Source organism: Cervus elaphus, chromosome 7 (genome assembly GCF_910594005.1).
Source record: "Cervus elaphus chromosome 7, mCerEla1.1, whole genome shotgun sequence".
Taxonomy (NCBI): domain Eukaryota; kingdom Metazoa; phylum Chordata; class Mammalia; order Artiodactyla; family Cervidae; genus Cervus; species Cervus elaphus.
In genome coordinates, this window is record NC_057821.1 from 37,654,834 (window position 1) to 37,671,111 (window position 16,278).

Here is a 16,278-nt window from a genome sequence, read left to right on the forward strand (position 1 = left end):
CAAATTTTCTGTACTTATGGGTTATATGTACTCTGAACTATGAAAGTTTACAGAATTATAAACAGATGCTGTTTTGTAAAACAGCCCTGGGACTGCATCTCTCTTTCCCACAGCAGGGATAAGCAAACCTCACCACTGGTCTCCCTATCTTACTGGCAGAAGTAATCAAAGATTGATTATAATAATGCATTGTTATCACCACATATCTAAAGCACATACCTATCAGTAAAACTAGGAACTGTTTCTAATCAATGTTCCATAAGTATTTGTTGAATGAATGTCGAAACAACAACTATACCGTTCCAATAGTTACTGTGGTTTCTTCCGTCTACCTCCAGCCTAACACAAACTTTAAGATTCAGAATGGCAAGCAGAGTTTATCTAGAATACTAAGCAGTGGTGAATAGCACTCAGTATTGAGAGGGATTCCGAGGGGAAAGCTGGGCTGATCAGTGAAGGCTGCCTGGAGCTGGGAAGACAGATCATGGATCAAAATCCAAAGTTAAAAAAGCTCAATGTTTTTTGCCATCTGAACACTGTCTTTCCTGGCTCTGTGTTCTTTAATTTTCATTAGTCCAACTGGCTACTCTGTCCCCTGAATTAGGAGGAGCTCCTTGGAGACAAGCCTTTTCCATCTTTCTGATTTCCACAGAGCCCAGGAAACACTTGTAAAATACCAGCTGACCCTTCTGTGATACCTAGTGAAAACAAAAATCATTGAGCCTCTTCACCTAAGTAAGCACCATCAGGGGATTCTGAAGCCAGCCGTTAACCAGCAGGGTGGTATCTACAAATGAATAGTACTATGGGAGAAGGAAATGGCAACCCACTCCAGTATTCTTGCCTGGAAAATCCCATGGACAGAGGAGCCTGGTAGGCTACAATCCATAGGGTCGCAAAGAGTCAGACAAGACTGAGAGACTTCACTTTCACTTTTCATTCTGCCCCGCCACCCTCCCTAGCCTGGCTCATTCTTTACTAATCAACCAGGGTTTCCTCCTCACAGTCCCTCTCAGTAGAGATTGAGAGGGTCAGTTCACTTAATAACTTCAACCAAAAAAATCATTTAAACTAGTGGATCTCAATTCAAGTTCAAAACTCTGGCTTACACGTTAGAATCATCTATATTTTAGAAAATGCAGGGCCTCCCAATCCACAGAAATGATGATGCAGTTGTCAGCAAGGGGACACAGACATCAGTGTGGTTTTGGTTTTACAAAATTTACAACTGACTAAAATGAACAGCCAGACTGATAATACTAATCGATGCCAGAGGAACATTAGTTCCTAGAGACTACACCCTTTTCTTATGAATTTATGTGTACTAGCTAGCATATTAGAGACCATAAGATAGTTCTCAATAATCTTATTTAAGTTACCTTTCCCCAAAGCTGACCACTAAACCCTTATTTGAACACAGCCACACCCATTCTTTCATGTCTACAGGTAGCTGGTTTTATGCTACAAGGACAAAAATGAACAGATGTGACAGACCTTGTAGCTCATAGAGCCTAAAACACGTATGATGTGGCCCTTTAAGAAAACATCTGCCAGCCCTGGACTGGTGTATTTAAGGAATAGAGCAGGGAAACATTAATCAGTACCAGCCAGTTCAGGCTGAATCCTCAATGTTCTGAGGAAAGAAAGGCCTCAGCAGCAAAGGACTCGTATTAAACAGGACCCCACCTTCAATCCTTCAATCCTGGCAATTCTGCTTTTACTTTTCAAATTTCATTTGGAAAAAGAGTTGTCTTATTGCTAAGAAAACTTTGAACACCACTGACTTAGAAACTCAAAGGTCTGAAGAGGCAAGAACCAAGTCAGTTATACTCTGGTCTGCCGTAGATAACCTTTACTAACATTCTCTGACACCAAAGTGATTAATCTCAGCTTATTTAAACCAAATATCTGACAAACAGCTATTTAGGTATCAGATCCTCCTATCAAGTTATACATACTACGTAAATTTATTTAGCTCTGCCATTGAAATTTATTTTAAAAGTCACAGTTTAATGTTATATTGGGGGGTTTTGTAACAGTCAACAGAAGAAAAGGCCATGGAGAGACTATCTTGAAATTCTATATACATCACCGTGCTAAATCACTCAGTCGTGTCTGACTCTTTGTGACCCCCATGGACTGTAGCCCAACAGGCTTTTCCGTCCAAGAGATTCATAAGGCAAGAATACTGGAGTGGGTTGCCATTTCCTCATTACAGGCTAAAGGCATTTCTATTATATTTGTCGATGTCTCTTAGAAAAGGATGTAAGCAAATAACTCTTCTTAGTATTTACAGTCTAGAGATATGTGGATTTCTCTGATTAAAAACTGATTATCAAATTATATAAATCACCCTAACCCTCTATTCTTTGGGAGAGCCAAGATTCACGAGTTGGTATAATTATCTTTCCTCTTTTGAAACACAATACAGTATTTCATATAAAGGCTTTTATTTTGTTATGGTCTATTACATATAATCCTTTAATGTAAGCTGCCTAAAATCCTTTTGTGGAAGTTGACAATGTATAAGAAATATATATATTAATGTTATTAATCCTACAGAAGAAATAGATTTCTCAGTTTGAACACAGCACAAATGAAAAGATAAAAGAAAAAAAGAGACATTTAAACAACTGCCATATAAATTAATAGGATGCAATTATTGGTCTCTTTTTCATCTTAGATGAAAATCAATATACAGTATTAATTGCTAAAGGTTATAAGTCAAATGCGACTTCATGTAAACCATACAACTCAACAATTTCAAGTTTATACACCAGAAAATCAATTGTTGCTCATATTCTCTCCTATCCAAAAGGGCAGGAAGTAATGTTTTCCAGCTGCATTGCATAATTAACCTCATACACATTAGATGGTATCTTTGCAAGTCTTGAAATAAAACTGAATTCATCAAATTCCAACATAGACCTCTAAATTACTAAGCATCAAGAAATTTTCTCCTTGCTCTGAATATTTCATCTTAATTTATTCACCTTTCCATAACCAGTTTTTGCCACTTATCTTGTGGGGGGCTGTTCAGATTTATGAGGAAGAAAAAAAAGTAACAACACAGAAATGAGATCTAGAAAAGCACACCAGAGCTATGAAAACAGCCCATCCATCATCTCTACATTTTGATTCCAGAGACAGCAGAGAAAGGTGCTGTTTCCACACCACTTACCCAGCACACTTAAAAAGGTTTGCTCCATCACTTATACAACTGAAACTGATTGATTAGCTGCTGGAGAAAAATCAATACAAATATCCTAGAAAACACTAGCTTGTAAATTCATTCTGGTCCCAACAAAGTCCTGGTCATCGCTTGACATGTTTTTCCAGATATCTAAAATGCAACCATGTCAAACCCCAGTCCCCAAAGACTGTCATGGCTAGGAATTTTTAAAACCTAAAGCTCAGCACAGGTGAAGTGAGGGTGGGAGGTTTCCCAACGGTCTATTAGAACAAAGAGATGATACCCAGAAATTAACCTGGTAAATATCACACTCATATGCAGAACTGAAACAAAAATGAAAAACACATGAGAAGGTTAAAATAGTCAATGAAAATGTAAAAAAAAAAAGCTAGGAAACCAACAAAATATAAACTATATATATTTTTCATAAAAGGTAAAGTTTCTATTAAAAAATATAAAGTTTGTTTAATGATATCCATTCAAAAGTTAATGGGCTCCTTTTCCCATTCTTGGCAGCTGAATGTATAGTCAGTATATTTTTAGTACTTTAGGAAGCCACTTTATATTCAGAATGATTTCATGATTATTTCAGAATCTCTTCTGAATGTTCCCTTGCCTATGGGCTAGCACTAGTCTCTTCACTCATTAGATGTCTAAGAAATAAATGTTTATGAATATAAAATGTTCCATGAATATGCTATTCAGAAAGAAATTGTTACCTTATTGTATAGTCTATCACATGACAGGCAACCAGGGATGTAATCTTTATTCTACAACTGGTATAGAGATTTTCTAAAAACCATTTTGTATTTGTGACACATAGTCATTTAAAAATTTAAGAAAAAGTAAGAAAAGGAATGCAATTTTCAGCTGGGAAATTTAACTTGCACTGACATAACAACTTTAAAACACTAAAATTTAGTGACAGCATATTTAGACTTTTCTAATTAAATTCTCAAAGAACCATAATGTTTATTACTGATTATGGGAAAATTTAATAATGGAATAATGTAGAATTTAAGGGGCTCTATCCTCTAAATATTCCTAATTTCTTAATTATTAAAGAATGAGATATGCAAGAGTCACCAAAGAAGAAAAACGGGCTATTTCTAATATTACATTTAACTTCATAATTATTCTTTTCAATTTAAAAACTCACAGCAATTTTAAAAACTCATAGGAAGTCTATACAACCATTATGATACCAAGGCTTGTTGCAGAACAAAAGACGATGCTGCTAACTCAATGTCTTTAAAATGTGAGCTTATAGATTGCTATTTCCTCTTGTGAAATTATAAGGCCATCCTTAACATGATTTTGCATTTGTCGAACTGAGAAAGCAAAAGGTGACTGTCATACTCAATAGTTCCTATCTGTAAAGACATTCTTCATAAAACATATTTTAGAAGTAAAAGAAAATGTCTCATGGTTCTAATCATTAATGTTATAGATATTACAATATTCTCACTCAAAATTGGACTTCTCAAAAAAAAATTAGACTTCTCTTCTTCAATTTATTTTAAATTCCTCCAGTTTAAGTCACATGCCTTCTTTATGATAAGGGCACAACCAATGACTTCATGTAAGTTATCTCAAATTCAAACAACAAGCAACACTACATGTCATAGTAATGAGAAAACCATGACTTGTATACATCAAGTACCTTTGTCAGATCACGTGGCTGGAACCCAGCAGAGCGCTGTGAATTCAAACTATCCTATGGCAAAGAGCATCAGATACTCACAACTTAAAATTCCCTAAACACACTAGCTTACCTAGAAAGTTAAGACCTTGGTATTTTAGTAACAGTTCCATGTATCAACCCATTGAGCCCATCAGTTCAAATATTAACCTTCAATCAACAAGACAATAGAAAAACACTGTCCTGCACACATTTCATTGGCGGGGTGTGGGGGGTGGGGGGTGGGAAACGGGACTAACCAAGCACATATGTATCTGATCATGATGATGAAAGTAATATTAAATAAATCTCTTTTAATACTTCCTCTAGAAACAGCCACTAAGTCACTGTTAACCTCTGATATATTCTTTGAGCCACTCATCTTAATCAGCAAACCCACTTGTAATTTGTATGCCTTCTAATCACAGAGTTAGTGGATAGATCATACAGTTCTAATATCTCTGCTATTCAATAGATATAGAGAAAAACAAACACCAAGTAAGAATGCCAGCAAAGGATCATTTTTCAAACAAAGTAGGCTTCTGTATGAATTCATTCCCTTTCTAAAGAATCCTTAAAGTAGCCATATTGCAGAAAAGACAACCACTCAGACTTCTCTGATTAGCCAATTCAGCTGGTTCTGAAACAGGACAACTACAAGAGTCAATGAGTTTCCATTTATTTCTTTCAATACAAGTTGAATGTGAACAGAAAACGGGACTGTGCTAAGGATATAAAGTTAGAAAAAAAAATTGTCCAGAAGTGTTGAATTAATCAAGAGTATTTTTCTCTTTGTTTTAAAGAACAGTTCAAATTCATGTTGATAAAAGCTTTTGACTAAATACGTGTGTTTGTAACACATACTTTCTGAGATTTGGGGTGTGAAGTACTGGGAGTAGCACTCTAAGTTACTTGCTAAAAGGAAAAGCACATTGTCGATAAGTATTAACCCACAAGATTATGAGACAATAGATTATCTCACGTTGGTTATAAAAACACACCAATGTTATATATACATACTATAAACAAAGACAAAAGAGGAAACTTATGGTTATGTGTCAACACAATTGTGATTCATGTTGCAAATGTCTTACTGTATGCTGAGAGATATCAAGGCAATGACATTTTCCAGCAAGTGATGAATCAGAAGTAGCTGGCCACCCACACAAAGAATTATTCTTTTTAGGACTCTATACCATTACCAATCTTCCCAGCTCCAACAGTCCTATGGATGAGTAGGGGTTATCTTTACTTGCTCAAAGTAAAATCCACCTTCTCTTTCCAAGACTCTTGATAATCCTTATTAGTTCTGTTTTCTAAATGGCCCAAAAATTACCAAAGAAAGAGACAGAAATCTTTAAAAGATATTTCACTCAGTCCACAAAAGTCTAATTAACACACACCAGAAGGTCATGGCTTTCATTTTTATTTTTTTGTCTTTTCCATGAAATATAAAGACAGGTGATAAATTTCAAAGTATGTCACCTACCGTAGAGTCATAAGAAAACAGAAGAGTGTGAAAGAAAAGTCATGCAAATATCATAACCTGAATCTGACACCACCTTCTATTAGATAAGCTGAAACATTTGTAAACTCTTCAGAAAGCTAAACAAGCATAACCTAAAGTCAAGTTTTACTTAGAAGACTATTAAAATTTATTAAAGAGACTGAAATCACAGAATTCTAGAAACTCTTACCTTGAAAAGACTGTTTGGCTCTATCTACTAACTCATCAATTGGATAACTGGCCAAATTTCCTCTGGCGTGTTTAGTTTTGCAGTAGGTACAAGCATTGAGACACCTGTTCAAATGATAGCGATAAATACAGTTAAAACTCTTAAAGACACTTAACACGGGGGGAAAATATCCAAAATATACACCAAACTGCTGTTTTAGTATCATTTGCCAGTTTATATTAGAGATATGAAAAATGAGTATCTACCAAACTTCGTATTTATTTCCACCAGGCACAGAAATCTGCAATTTGTAATTCTTTTAAGTTTCAACTATTCAAGAATGGTTGTACAAACCACATATTAACTTAAAATGCACACATTAATATGGAACAAAATTTATAAATGCTTAAAATGGTCACTCAAAAGAAAAAAAAATTCCTGATTTTTAAACCAATGGAATTTATTTGGCAATTATAAAACTAAAATTTTAGTATCACTTATATATACTGCATTATTCATAAATGAAAAAGTTTTAACTTTTAACTAAAGAATAAATCAGCAACATAGAATTCTCATAAGAAAATACATTCTTAGTAATCTTCAGATAATATCTTTAACTCTTCAAAATCAGAAAGAAATATTAAAACAGGTCCAATGAATGCTCTTTGGGATTATATTAGTCAAAGAAACCGAATGACAACATTAGTTTTAAAAAATTAAAAAATAGAATTATCTCCCAAAATACATAAAGAGATGATAAAGAATTGTCTTTTAATAATGAAAATGTTGGTTCTACTCTTATAATTTAAAAATAGTTTAAATACATTTTATTATATTAAAAAAACCATTGCACATAATAAAATATCCTTTTGCCAAAAACATAAGTCTCAGCAACACTGAACAAAACAAAGAATAACATCTCTTCAAAGATTCAACTGCTATAATAAATAGCAAGGTTTTTAAAGACTATCACTAAGAAAATGCTTTAAAATTTCAAACTGAGAAAAATTAAACTTCTAATAATTACAAGTGGCCAATGTGTCATTTTGTCAATATATAATTTAAAAATACATATAAATCATATAAATCAGGAGGCAACAATGTAATGCTTAATTTATAATTATTTTTGCAGGGAACTCTTGAGTAAAACAACACATTTGTTTTGGCAAGGATTTGTAACTGTTTAACTGATTACATACTCTTAAAAATCTAACATCCCTTCTTTCTAAGCCATTTACGCACACACGCAAACTGTGGTCTCTCATATGAACACAGGCTCTGGTCCCCCCTGCTACATGTCTTCTCTTTTGAACTTTCATGTGTTCCATAATAAGGAAAAAAGTAAGCTTTTTTAAAAACTTCTCCTTGGAAGACTAGGGCTTCCCTTGTGCCTCAGCTGGTCAAGAATCCGCCTGCAATGCGGGAGATCTGGGTTCAATCCCTGGGTTGGGAAGATCCCCTGGAGAAGGGAAAGGCTACCCACTCCAGTATTCTGGCCTGGAGAAGTCCATGGACTGTATAGACCATGGGGTTGCAAAGAGTCGGATACAACTGAGCGACTTTCACTTTCACACTGTGGAAGACTAACTTCCTTTTGTTTAGCCCAGACTGAGCACCAGGCATGTTTCTAGACACTGTACTACATTATCCCATTCAACTCTTCTCAAATTGGGTGTTACTGTCTCCATCTTACAGATGCTTTGAGAAAGTTAGGTAATACAGTTGATTCCATAGAAACACAAAGGAGCATAAGATACTACCGTGGCAACAACTACACACCAACTAAACAACCTAGAATAAATAAAGCCTCCTAGAAACATAGAGGTTTCTATGTTTCTATGTTTCGCAGCCCACCAAGACTAAATCATGCTCCCATTTACAACAGCATCAAAAACAATGAAATAACTAGGAATGAATTTAACCAAGAAGGTTAAAGATCTGCAGAATGAAAAGTTAAACACATTGATGAAAGAAAAATTTTTAAAAAGAGCAAAGCCAAAGGCAGCTCAATACCTAATTTCAAGCTATATTACTAAGCTACAGTAATCAAAATAGTAGGTGCTAGTGAAAAAAACAGGCATATAGGCTAATGTAAAAGAATTGCGAGTCTAGGAATAAACTCATGAATATACAGTCAACTAACATTTGACAAAACAGCCAAGAATAAATACTCAATACAGAAAAGACAGTCTATTCAACAAATGGTGCTGGGAAAATTGAATATTCACTTGCAAAAGCACTTATTATATCACTGAGAAGAATTAATAGAAAATGAATTAAAGACTTAGATATAAAATCAGAAACCATATAAATTACAATTAAAATTAAATGTAAAACCAGAAACTCCTAGGAGAAAACACAAGGGAAAAGTTCCTTGACATTGTTCTGAGCAACGATTTTATTTTCGGATATGACACCCAAAGCACAAATAACAGGAGCAAAAATGAACGAGCTGGACTACATCAAACTGAAAAGCTTCTGCACAGCACAGGAAATCAATCAGTGAGATGAGAAGGCAAACGACAGAACGGGAGAAGACACTTGCAAACCACGTATCTGATTCAAAACAAGTGATTCATAATAGATGATTATTATTCCATAATTCCATTCCACTTAGTCGCCCAGTTGTGTTAGACTCTTTGCGACCCCATGGACTGCAGCATGCCAGCCTCCCTGTCCATCACCAACTCCCGGAATGTACCCAAACTCATGTCCATTGAGTCGGTGATGCCATCCAACCATCTCATCCTCTGATGTCCCCTTCTCCTCCTGCATTCTTTGGCACTGGAATGAAAACTGACCTTTTCCATAATAAGGGATTCATAATATCCAATTAGGGGTCAATATCCTAGATATAAAAATCCTCATACAGCTCAATAAATAATTGAATATTAAGATGGCCGAAGACTATGACTAGACGTTTCTCCAAAGAAAATATTCAAGTGGTCAACAGTCACAGGAAAAGATACTCAAGATTACTAATTTATCAAGGAAATGCAAATGAAAACCACAATGAGACAGCATCTCACCCCTGTTAGAATGGCTATTATCAAAAAAACCAAGAGTTAACAACACCTGACAAAAGGAAACTTGTGCACTATTGGTGGGAACATAAATTGGTATTGCTAGCATGAAAAACAGTATAGAGGTTCCTCAAAAAATTAAAAATAGAATTAATATGATCCAGCAGTTCCATTTCCGGGTATATCTCCAAAGGAGATGAAATCACTATCTCAAAGAGGTACCCACAACCTCATTTTCACTGCAGAATTACCTACAACAGCCAAACATGGAAAGCAACCTGTTTCTTCAACAAATACATGAATGAAGAAAATGTGATACGTTTATATAAGGGATATATCTCAGCCATTAAAAGAAGGAAAAACTGCCATTTGCACCAATATGAATGGATCTTGAGGACATTATGTGAAGTGAAATAAGTCAGAGAATGAAAAAAACTGTATGATCTCATTTTTATGTGGAATTCAAAATCAAACAAACAAAAGCAAAACAAAAAACAACTTCATAGAAACAAAGAAAAGATTGTTGGTTGCCAGAGGGTGGGATTTGTGAGAGGTGGGGAAAAAGAGTGAAGGTGGCTTAAAGGTACAAACTTCTAGTTATAAAATAAATTCTGGGGGTGTAATGTACAGCATGATGACTATAGTTACCAATACTGTATTGTATATCTGAACAGCAGTAAGAAAAGAGAATTGAGAAGTTCTCATTACAAGAAAAATCTGTAATTATATAAAAGGAGGAATATTAACTTAATGTGGCAAACATTTCCCAATATATACATGTATCAAATATTTATGCTTTATGTCTTAAGCTCATACAATATTATATGTCAATTACAATCTCAGTGAAACTGTGGTGGCAGTGCAGGGGGAGCAGAGTCAGATGAGTGGCTTGTTCAAGACATCTAACAACTAAAATTCAAAACACAAGTCCATCAGATTTCAAATTCCCTCCTATTGCCATAACAAGCTGCCTCCCCAGAGTAAATGTGTATCAAATATCTTGTGTGTGCGCGCTAAGTTGCTTTAGTCGTGTCCAACTCTTTGCAACCCTATAGACTGTAGACCCCCAGGCGCCTCTGTCCATGGGACTCTCCAGGCAATAATATAGGAATGGACTGCCATGACCTCCTCCAGGGGAGCGTCCTGATCCAGGGATCAGACCCTCATCTGTTACATCTTCCACATTGGCAGGTGGGTTCTTTACCATTAGTGCCACGTGGGAAGCCCATCAATACCTAGCTACAGACAAATGCAGATAAGATATAATAAGCAATCATCTGACATGAGATGTAAAGTGATGCAGCACGGATATTCAAAGACACAGCTGGTACTCATCATCTTGTGTATGGAAAAATAAAAGTGAAGTCACTCTGTTGTGTCCAACTCTTTGCGACCCTGTGGACTATAGCCTGCCAGGCTCCTCCGTCCAAGGGATTTTCCAAGCAACAGTACTGAAGTGGGTTGCCATTTCCTTCTCCAGCGGATCTTCCCGACCCAGGGTTCAAACCCAGGTCTCCCTCATTGTAGCAGACGCTTTACCATCTGAGCCACTAGGGAAGTCCTCTTGTGTATGGAATTATTTGTCTGAAACCCGTTTCTCTTTCATTCTTTGGAAATCTCAGTCTAGGCTTCCGGTCCACCCACTGGCCCAAACTAGTTATTTCACCCTTGTTGTTTACAAGAGTTCTATTTTCACCTTACAGCTGCTCTGTGGCAGAATGCGTCACTCTCTTGGTCTTGCCGTGGCTTTTAAATTCTACAGCTAAGGTCCTACAAGCTGAGTGCTCTCTCTGCCCCTCTCGCCAGTGGCTCCATGATGGTCTCGATGCAGCACACCCCATATTCATCCATCCAGGATCCCTCTGCCATTCACTCAAGTTGAACCAGCACCCTTCCAGGGAAAATGCTCTCTACCCCCTGATACTACTTCCCCTGATCTATTTTTCCTGACCCATTCTCTTATTTCTCCTACTCCCAAAGCAGACCTCCATAAATTAAGTAGACAATCTCAACAAAAGCTGATACTATTTCTAACTTGTGCTATTTCTTAGAAATAACTTTCTTAAGGGACACTAGCCTGGGGGTGGGGGGGAGGAAAACAGAAGGGAAAAATGCAACTTAAGTATATATAATATAAATGAATTAACACAAATAAAACACTTGGAATACTGCTGGCACCTAGTTAAGTGATCAGTAAGTACCGGACAGTGGTTGTTCACTATGACCATGCTCAACAATTCTGTAAGGAAATCATTATGCACCATCATGCTCCAGGAATACCTGACCTCTGGAACTGATGTGTTGCTGATAGGTTGACTTCAATCAACTATGGAAACCAAATCATGTTTTCCTACTGGCCACTTAATAAAGGTGGGAATGCACTCCCCATGGAAAACCAATCAGGAAAATGTACTAAATGTACCTTTAAATGTTTTAAATAAAACAAGGTGACTGATACACGGAAACGTTTATAATAATCACAACAAGGCAGTAAGTATAAATGTTACATTAAGAATTCAAAATATTCTTTACTAAACTGCTCCCTCCAGGTTAGAGTTGTTGATGTGATGCATTTTTGACATTCTAAACTCTCCATTGTATAAGATAGGTTCATCCCTATCTGCAGTTACCACAATAATACCTATTATTATTAAAATAAAGTGAAAATTTCTAAGGAGAGTATTTCTTAAGCATGTTAAAACAGCACTAATCAAGCACTAAGTCTGCTACATCTTACATTTAAAAAGGAGAGAGGTTTGTTACAATACACAAGAAAAACAGCCAATGAAAATCAGAAAAGAGTGAGCTTTTTGATGCTCTTTGGTTTAAAAACAATCTTCTCAATCACCAGGAATTATGATGACCAATCATTTCCACACATAAGCCTCCAACAAAACAGATTCATCACAGAAACCTTTCGTAGTTTCAGTTATCTGTAAACAATTAAGTAATTGTTTAAGAGTAAGAACACTTTAAAAAAAAAAAAAAAAGAGTAAGAACACTGAGCCTGTTTCTTTAACTGTCAGAAAACAAAAGATCTTTGAGGGTTGACTGTTGAAAGCCAAAACCAAAAAGAGATGGCTGTTGAACTGTAAGGAAGAAGCAAAATCCTGAACAGACATACCCTGTTGTCACAGAAGGGTAAAGCTAGCACACTCCACCTACCCATCTTTGGGCAGGTTGTTAGATGGCCACACGCCAAGAAATAACTGAAAACCTCAGTGAAGGCAGAGGCAGACCAGGCATTTAATTTAGCAGGATAACTCACGTCTTGAAAGACATCTGTGGTAGAATAGTTTTACATTATAGAAATGAAACAAAATAATGAATTTCCACAATTTTAAAATTATGAAAAAAATATTTCAAAGGGTTCAAATGCATAACATGCTAATTTGATACCTAAACCACATAGAGTGAATGAAAATTAAAAGTTTTGATACATTAGGCTTTTTCTCCTAAGGAGCATCTTCTGATATCACAAGCTTTAGAATGACTTAAAAATCAGAGTTATACTTTTAAAAATTCACCCATACTGATATCTCTTTTTTTAAGGGGAGAAAAAATTATGTGACTGAGGATTCTGTCTCTGCTTCCAGACAAAGATGATTTTAAATATGCAAAAACTATTGTTTTTAACAATAGCATTAACACTTCAAACTAACTTTCTGTGTCATTCACATACTCTAATCCTTATTTATTTTTAATCAGTTGACAGAGCATCATCTTTCTCAAAGCCTCAAATTTTACAAAATAAGTCCTTTGTAGACCAAAACCTTGGAGAAATCATATTGCGGCTTTCCATATGGAACCCTCATGAAGCAAAGAAAAAACAAAAGCTCAAGAAACAGAAAGGTTCACACCCTGCAGGCTGCGCCAGACTTGATTGTTAAATATAGTCCATTGTGAACCCTCATCATGGTTTTTAAAGTATTCAAGAGTACTTCCAGGAAAATTACAAACTTTTTGATCTTTTAAACAAATCCAAAGATACTCTTTATCAGCAAAATCTGACTGGAGCTTCAAATGATAATTTCTGTTTGCCAAGAACAAAATCCTGAACAAGCAGAGGAAAAATAACATACCTGAAAAACTAGAATATATCCTAAATTCTTTAAGCTTCCTATGGACATAGAACAACAGACTGGTTCCAAATCGGGAAAGGAGTACATCAAGGCTGTATATTGTTACCCTGCTTATTTAACTTATATGCAGAGTACATCATGAGAAACCCTGGGCTGGAAGAAGCACAAGCTGGAATCAAGATTGCTGGGAGAAATATCAATAACTTCAGATATGCAGATGACACCACCCTTATGACAGAAGGTGAAGAAGAACTAAAGAGCCTCTTGATGAAAGTGAAAGAGGAGAGTGAAAAAGTTGGCTTAAAACTCAACATTCAGAAAACTAACATCATGGCATCCAGTCCCATCATTTCATGGGAAATAGATGGGTAAAAAATGGAAACAGAGACTTAATTTTGGGGGGCTCCAAAATCACTGCAGATGGTGACTGCCGCCATGAAATTAAAAGACACTTGCTCCTTGGAAAAGCTATGACTAACCTCTATAGCATATTAAAAAGCAGAGACATTACTTTACTGACAAAGGTCCATCTAGTCAAAGCTATGGTTTTTCCAGTAGTCAGGTGAGAGTTGGACTATAAATAAAGCTGAGCACTGAAGAATTGATACTTTTGAACTGTGGTGTTGGAGAAGACTCTTGAGAGTTCCTTGGACTGCAAGGAAATCAAACCATTCAATCCCAAAGAAAATCAATCCTGAATATTCATTGAAGGACTGATGCTGAAGCTGAAACTCCAGTACTTTGGCCACCTGATGTGAAGAACCGACTCATTGGAAAAGACCCTGATGCTGGGAAAGACTGAAGGCGGGAGGAGAAGGGGATGACAGAGGATGAGATGGTTGGATGGCATCACTGACACAATGGACATGAGGTTTGAGTAGGCTCCGGAAGTTGGTGATGGGCAGGGAGGCCTAGATGAAAGAAGGCCTGCAGTCCATGGGATCGCGAAGAGTTGGACACGACTGAGCGACTGAACTGAGCTAATGGCCAGGGCTCCTCCCATGGAACAAATCTCTCCACTTGAGTTCCTGCCTCCATATCCAATCTCAATGTCCTACTCCAAAATTTCATTGTAATAACTGTTGCTTCTGTCTTTAACTGTAATTATGCCCTTTGCAATTGCAAGGGTTGGGATAGAAGGGTCTGGGAGCACAGCTGCTAACCTTTCTTTTATTTGTATTAAATTAAAAAACAACTGCAACTACATTTTTTCCTTATCCTACTCCCATTAATTGCTGTGCTACATCCTTTGCTTCAAGGAGTTGTGTCAATGTATTTAAACTCTGTTCCCTTATTTCTCATTTCCTTTACCTGAAAGATATCTTTATCATCATCATCAATCAATCTCCATAAAAGTCAACACAAGCTTTAAAGTCATCGGGGGTGGGGAAGTGCTAGTAAGAGTAAAAGATGTCTGTGGAATGCTTGCCAGGCACTCAGCTATACAATAATTTTATATTAATTGTTTCATTTATCCTTGCAACAATCTTGGTATAAGTATCATTATTCCTAACTTTCATACAGGAAACTGAGGCTGAAAAGGATTAAAGAATTTGTCCAAATTTGCACAGGTGGCCAAGTGAAAGATGCAATCGATCTTATTGGAAATTCCTGTATCATGGATTGTACTCTACTTCTCATAAAATACAATAAGTTACTCTAGGTAAGAATATATGATTGTTGGGGAGGATTATGGTGAGATGGCATAGTGGAAAGCTCTAGGAATCTGTCTCCCCACCTAGACAACAACTGCACTGGCAGAATCTGTCTGATGTAACTACTTTGGAATTCTGGAGTCTTCTGATGGCTAGCAACTTCCAGGGGGAGATCTGAATGCAAATTGCCCAATAACAACAGAATAAACATGGGACATTCTCCAGGACAGGCCAGATGTTAGACTGAAAGTTAAGACTCCAAATATTTTAAAAGACAGGTATCAAAGTTTCTTCTCAGATCACAAGAGAATGAAGTCAGAAGTGAGTAACAAAAAAGGAGAGGAAAATTCACAATATTGTGGAAATCAAACAACACATTTGTAAATAACCTATGAATCAAAAAAGAAACCACAAAAGAGAAATTAGAAAACAATTAGATATTAACAAGAACAAGCACTGCACACCAAAAGTTATGGGGTGCAGATAAAGGAGTACTATGGGGAAATTTCAAAGCTAGCTAAAAACATGTCAAAAAAAAAAAAAAAACTCATATCGATAGTCAACTTTACAATGTAAGTAAACAGAAAAAGAAGAATAAACTAAAAATCAAGACTAGAAGAAAGAAGAAAATAAAGATCTGAGAGAAGATAGAGAATAGAAAAAAGAGAAAAATCAACAAAACCAGAAGTTGATTCCTCAAAAAGATTAATAAAAATCACAAACCTTTATCTAGATAAAGAAAAAAAAAAAGAAGAGACTAATTATTATAATCAGAAATGAAAGTGGGCCATTATTACTAACTCTAAAGATATTCAAAGGATTATAAGATTGACATGAACAACTGTACACCAACAAATTGAATGACCCAGTTGATATGAAATCTGAAAATAAAAAAAACTATTCAGACAAAATAGGCTTCCCTGGTGGCTCAGACAGTGACGATCTGCCTGCAATGCAGGAAACTTGGG

At 36.1% G+C, this 16,278-nt stretch overlaps 1 protein-coding gene across 7 annotated transcripts in view; it reads right to left on the reverse strand.

The window, feature by feature from the left end:
• Positions 1-16,278, reverse strand: part of CDKAL1 (CDK5 regulatory subunit associated protein 1 like 1) — a 580,103-nt gene that overhangs the window by 309,428 nt on the left and 254,397 nt on the right. For all 7 annotated transcript variants that reach the window (XM_043908414.1, XM_043908415.1, XM_043908413.1 and 4 more), the window contains one exon: positions 6,572-6,675. In XM_043908414.1, the coding sequence (XP_043764349.1) occupies positions 6,572-6,675 (104 nt within the window). The remainder of the gene's footprint in view (positions 1-6,571; positions 6,676-16,278) is intronic.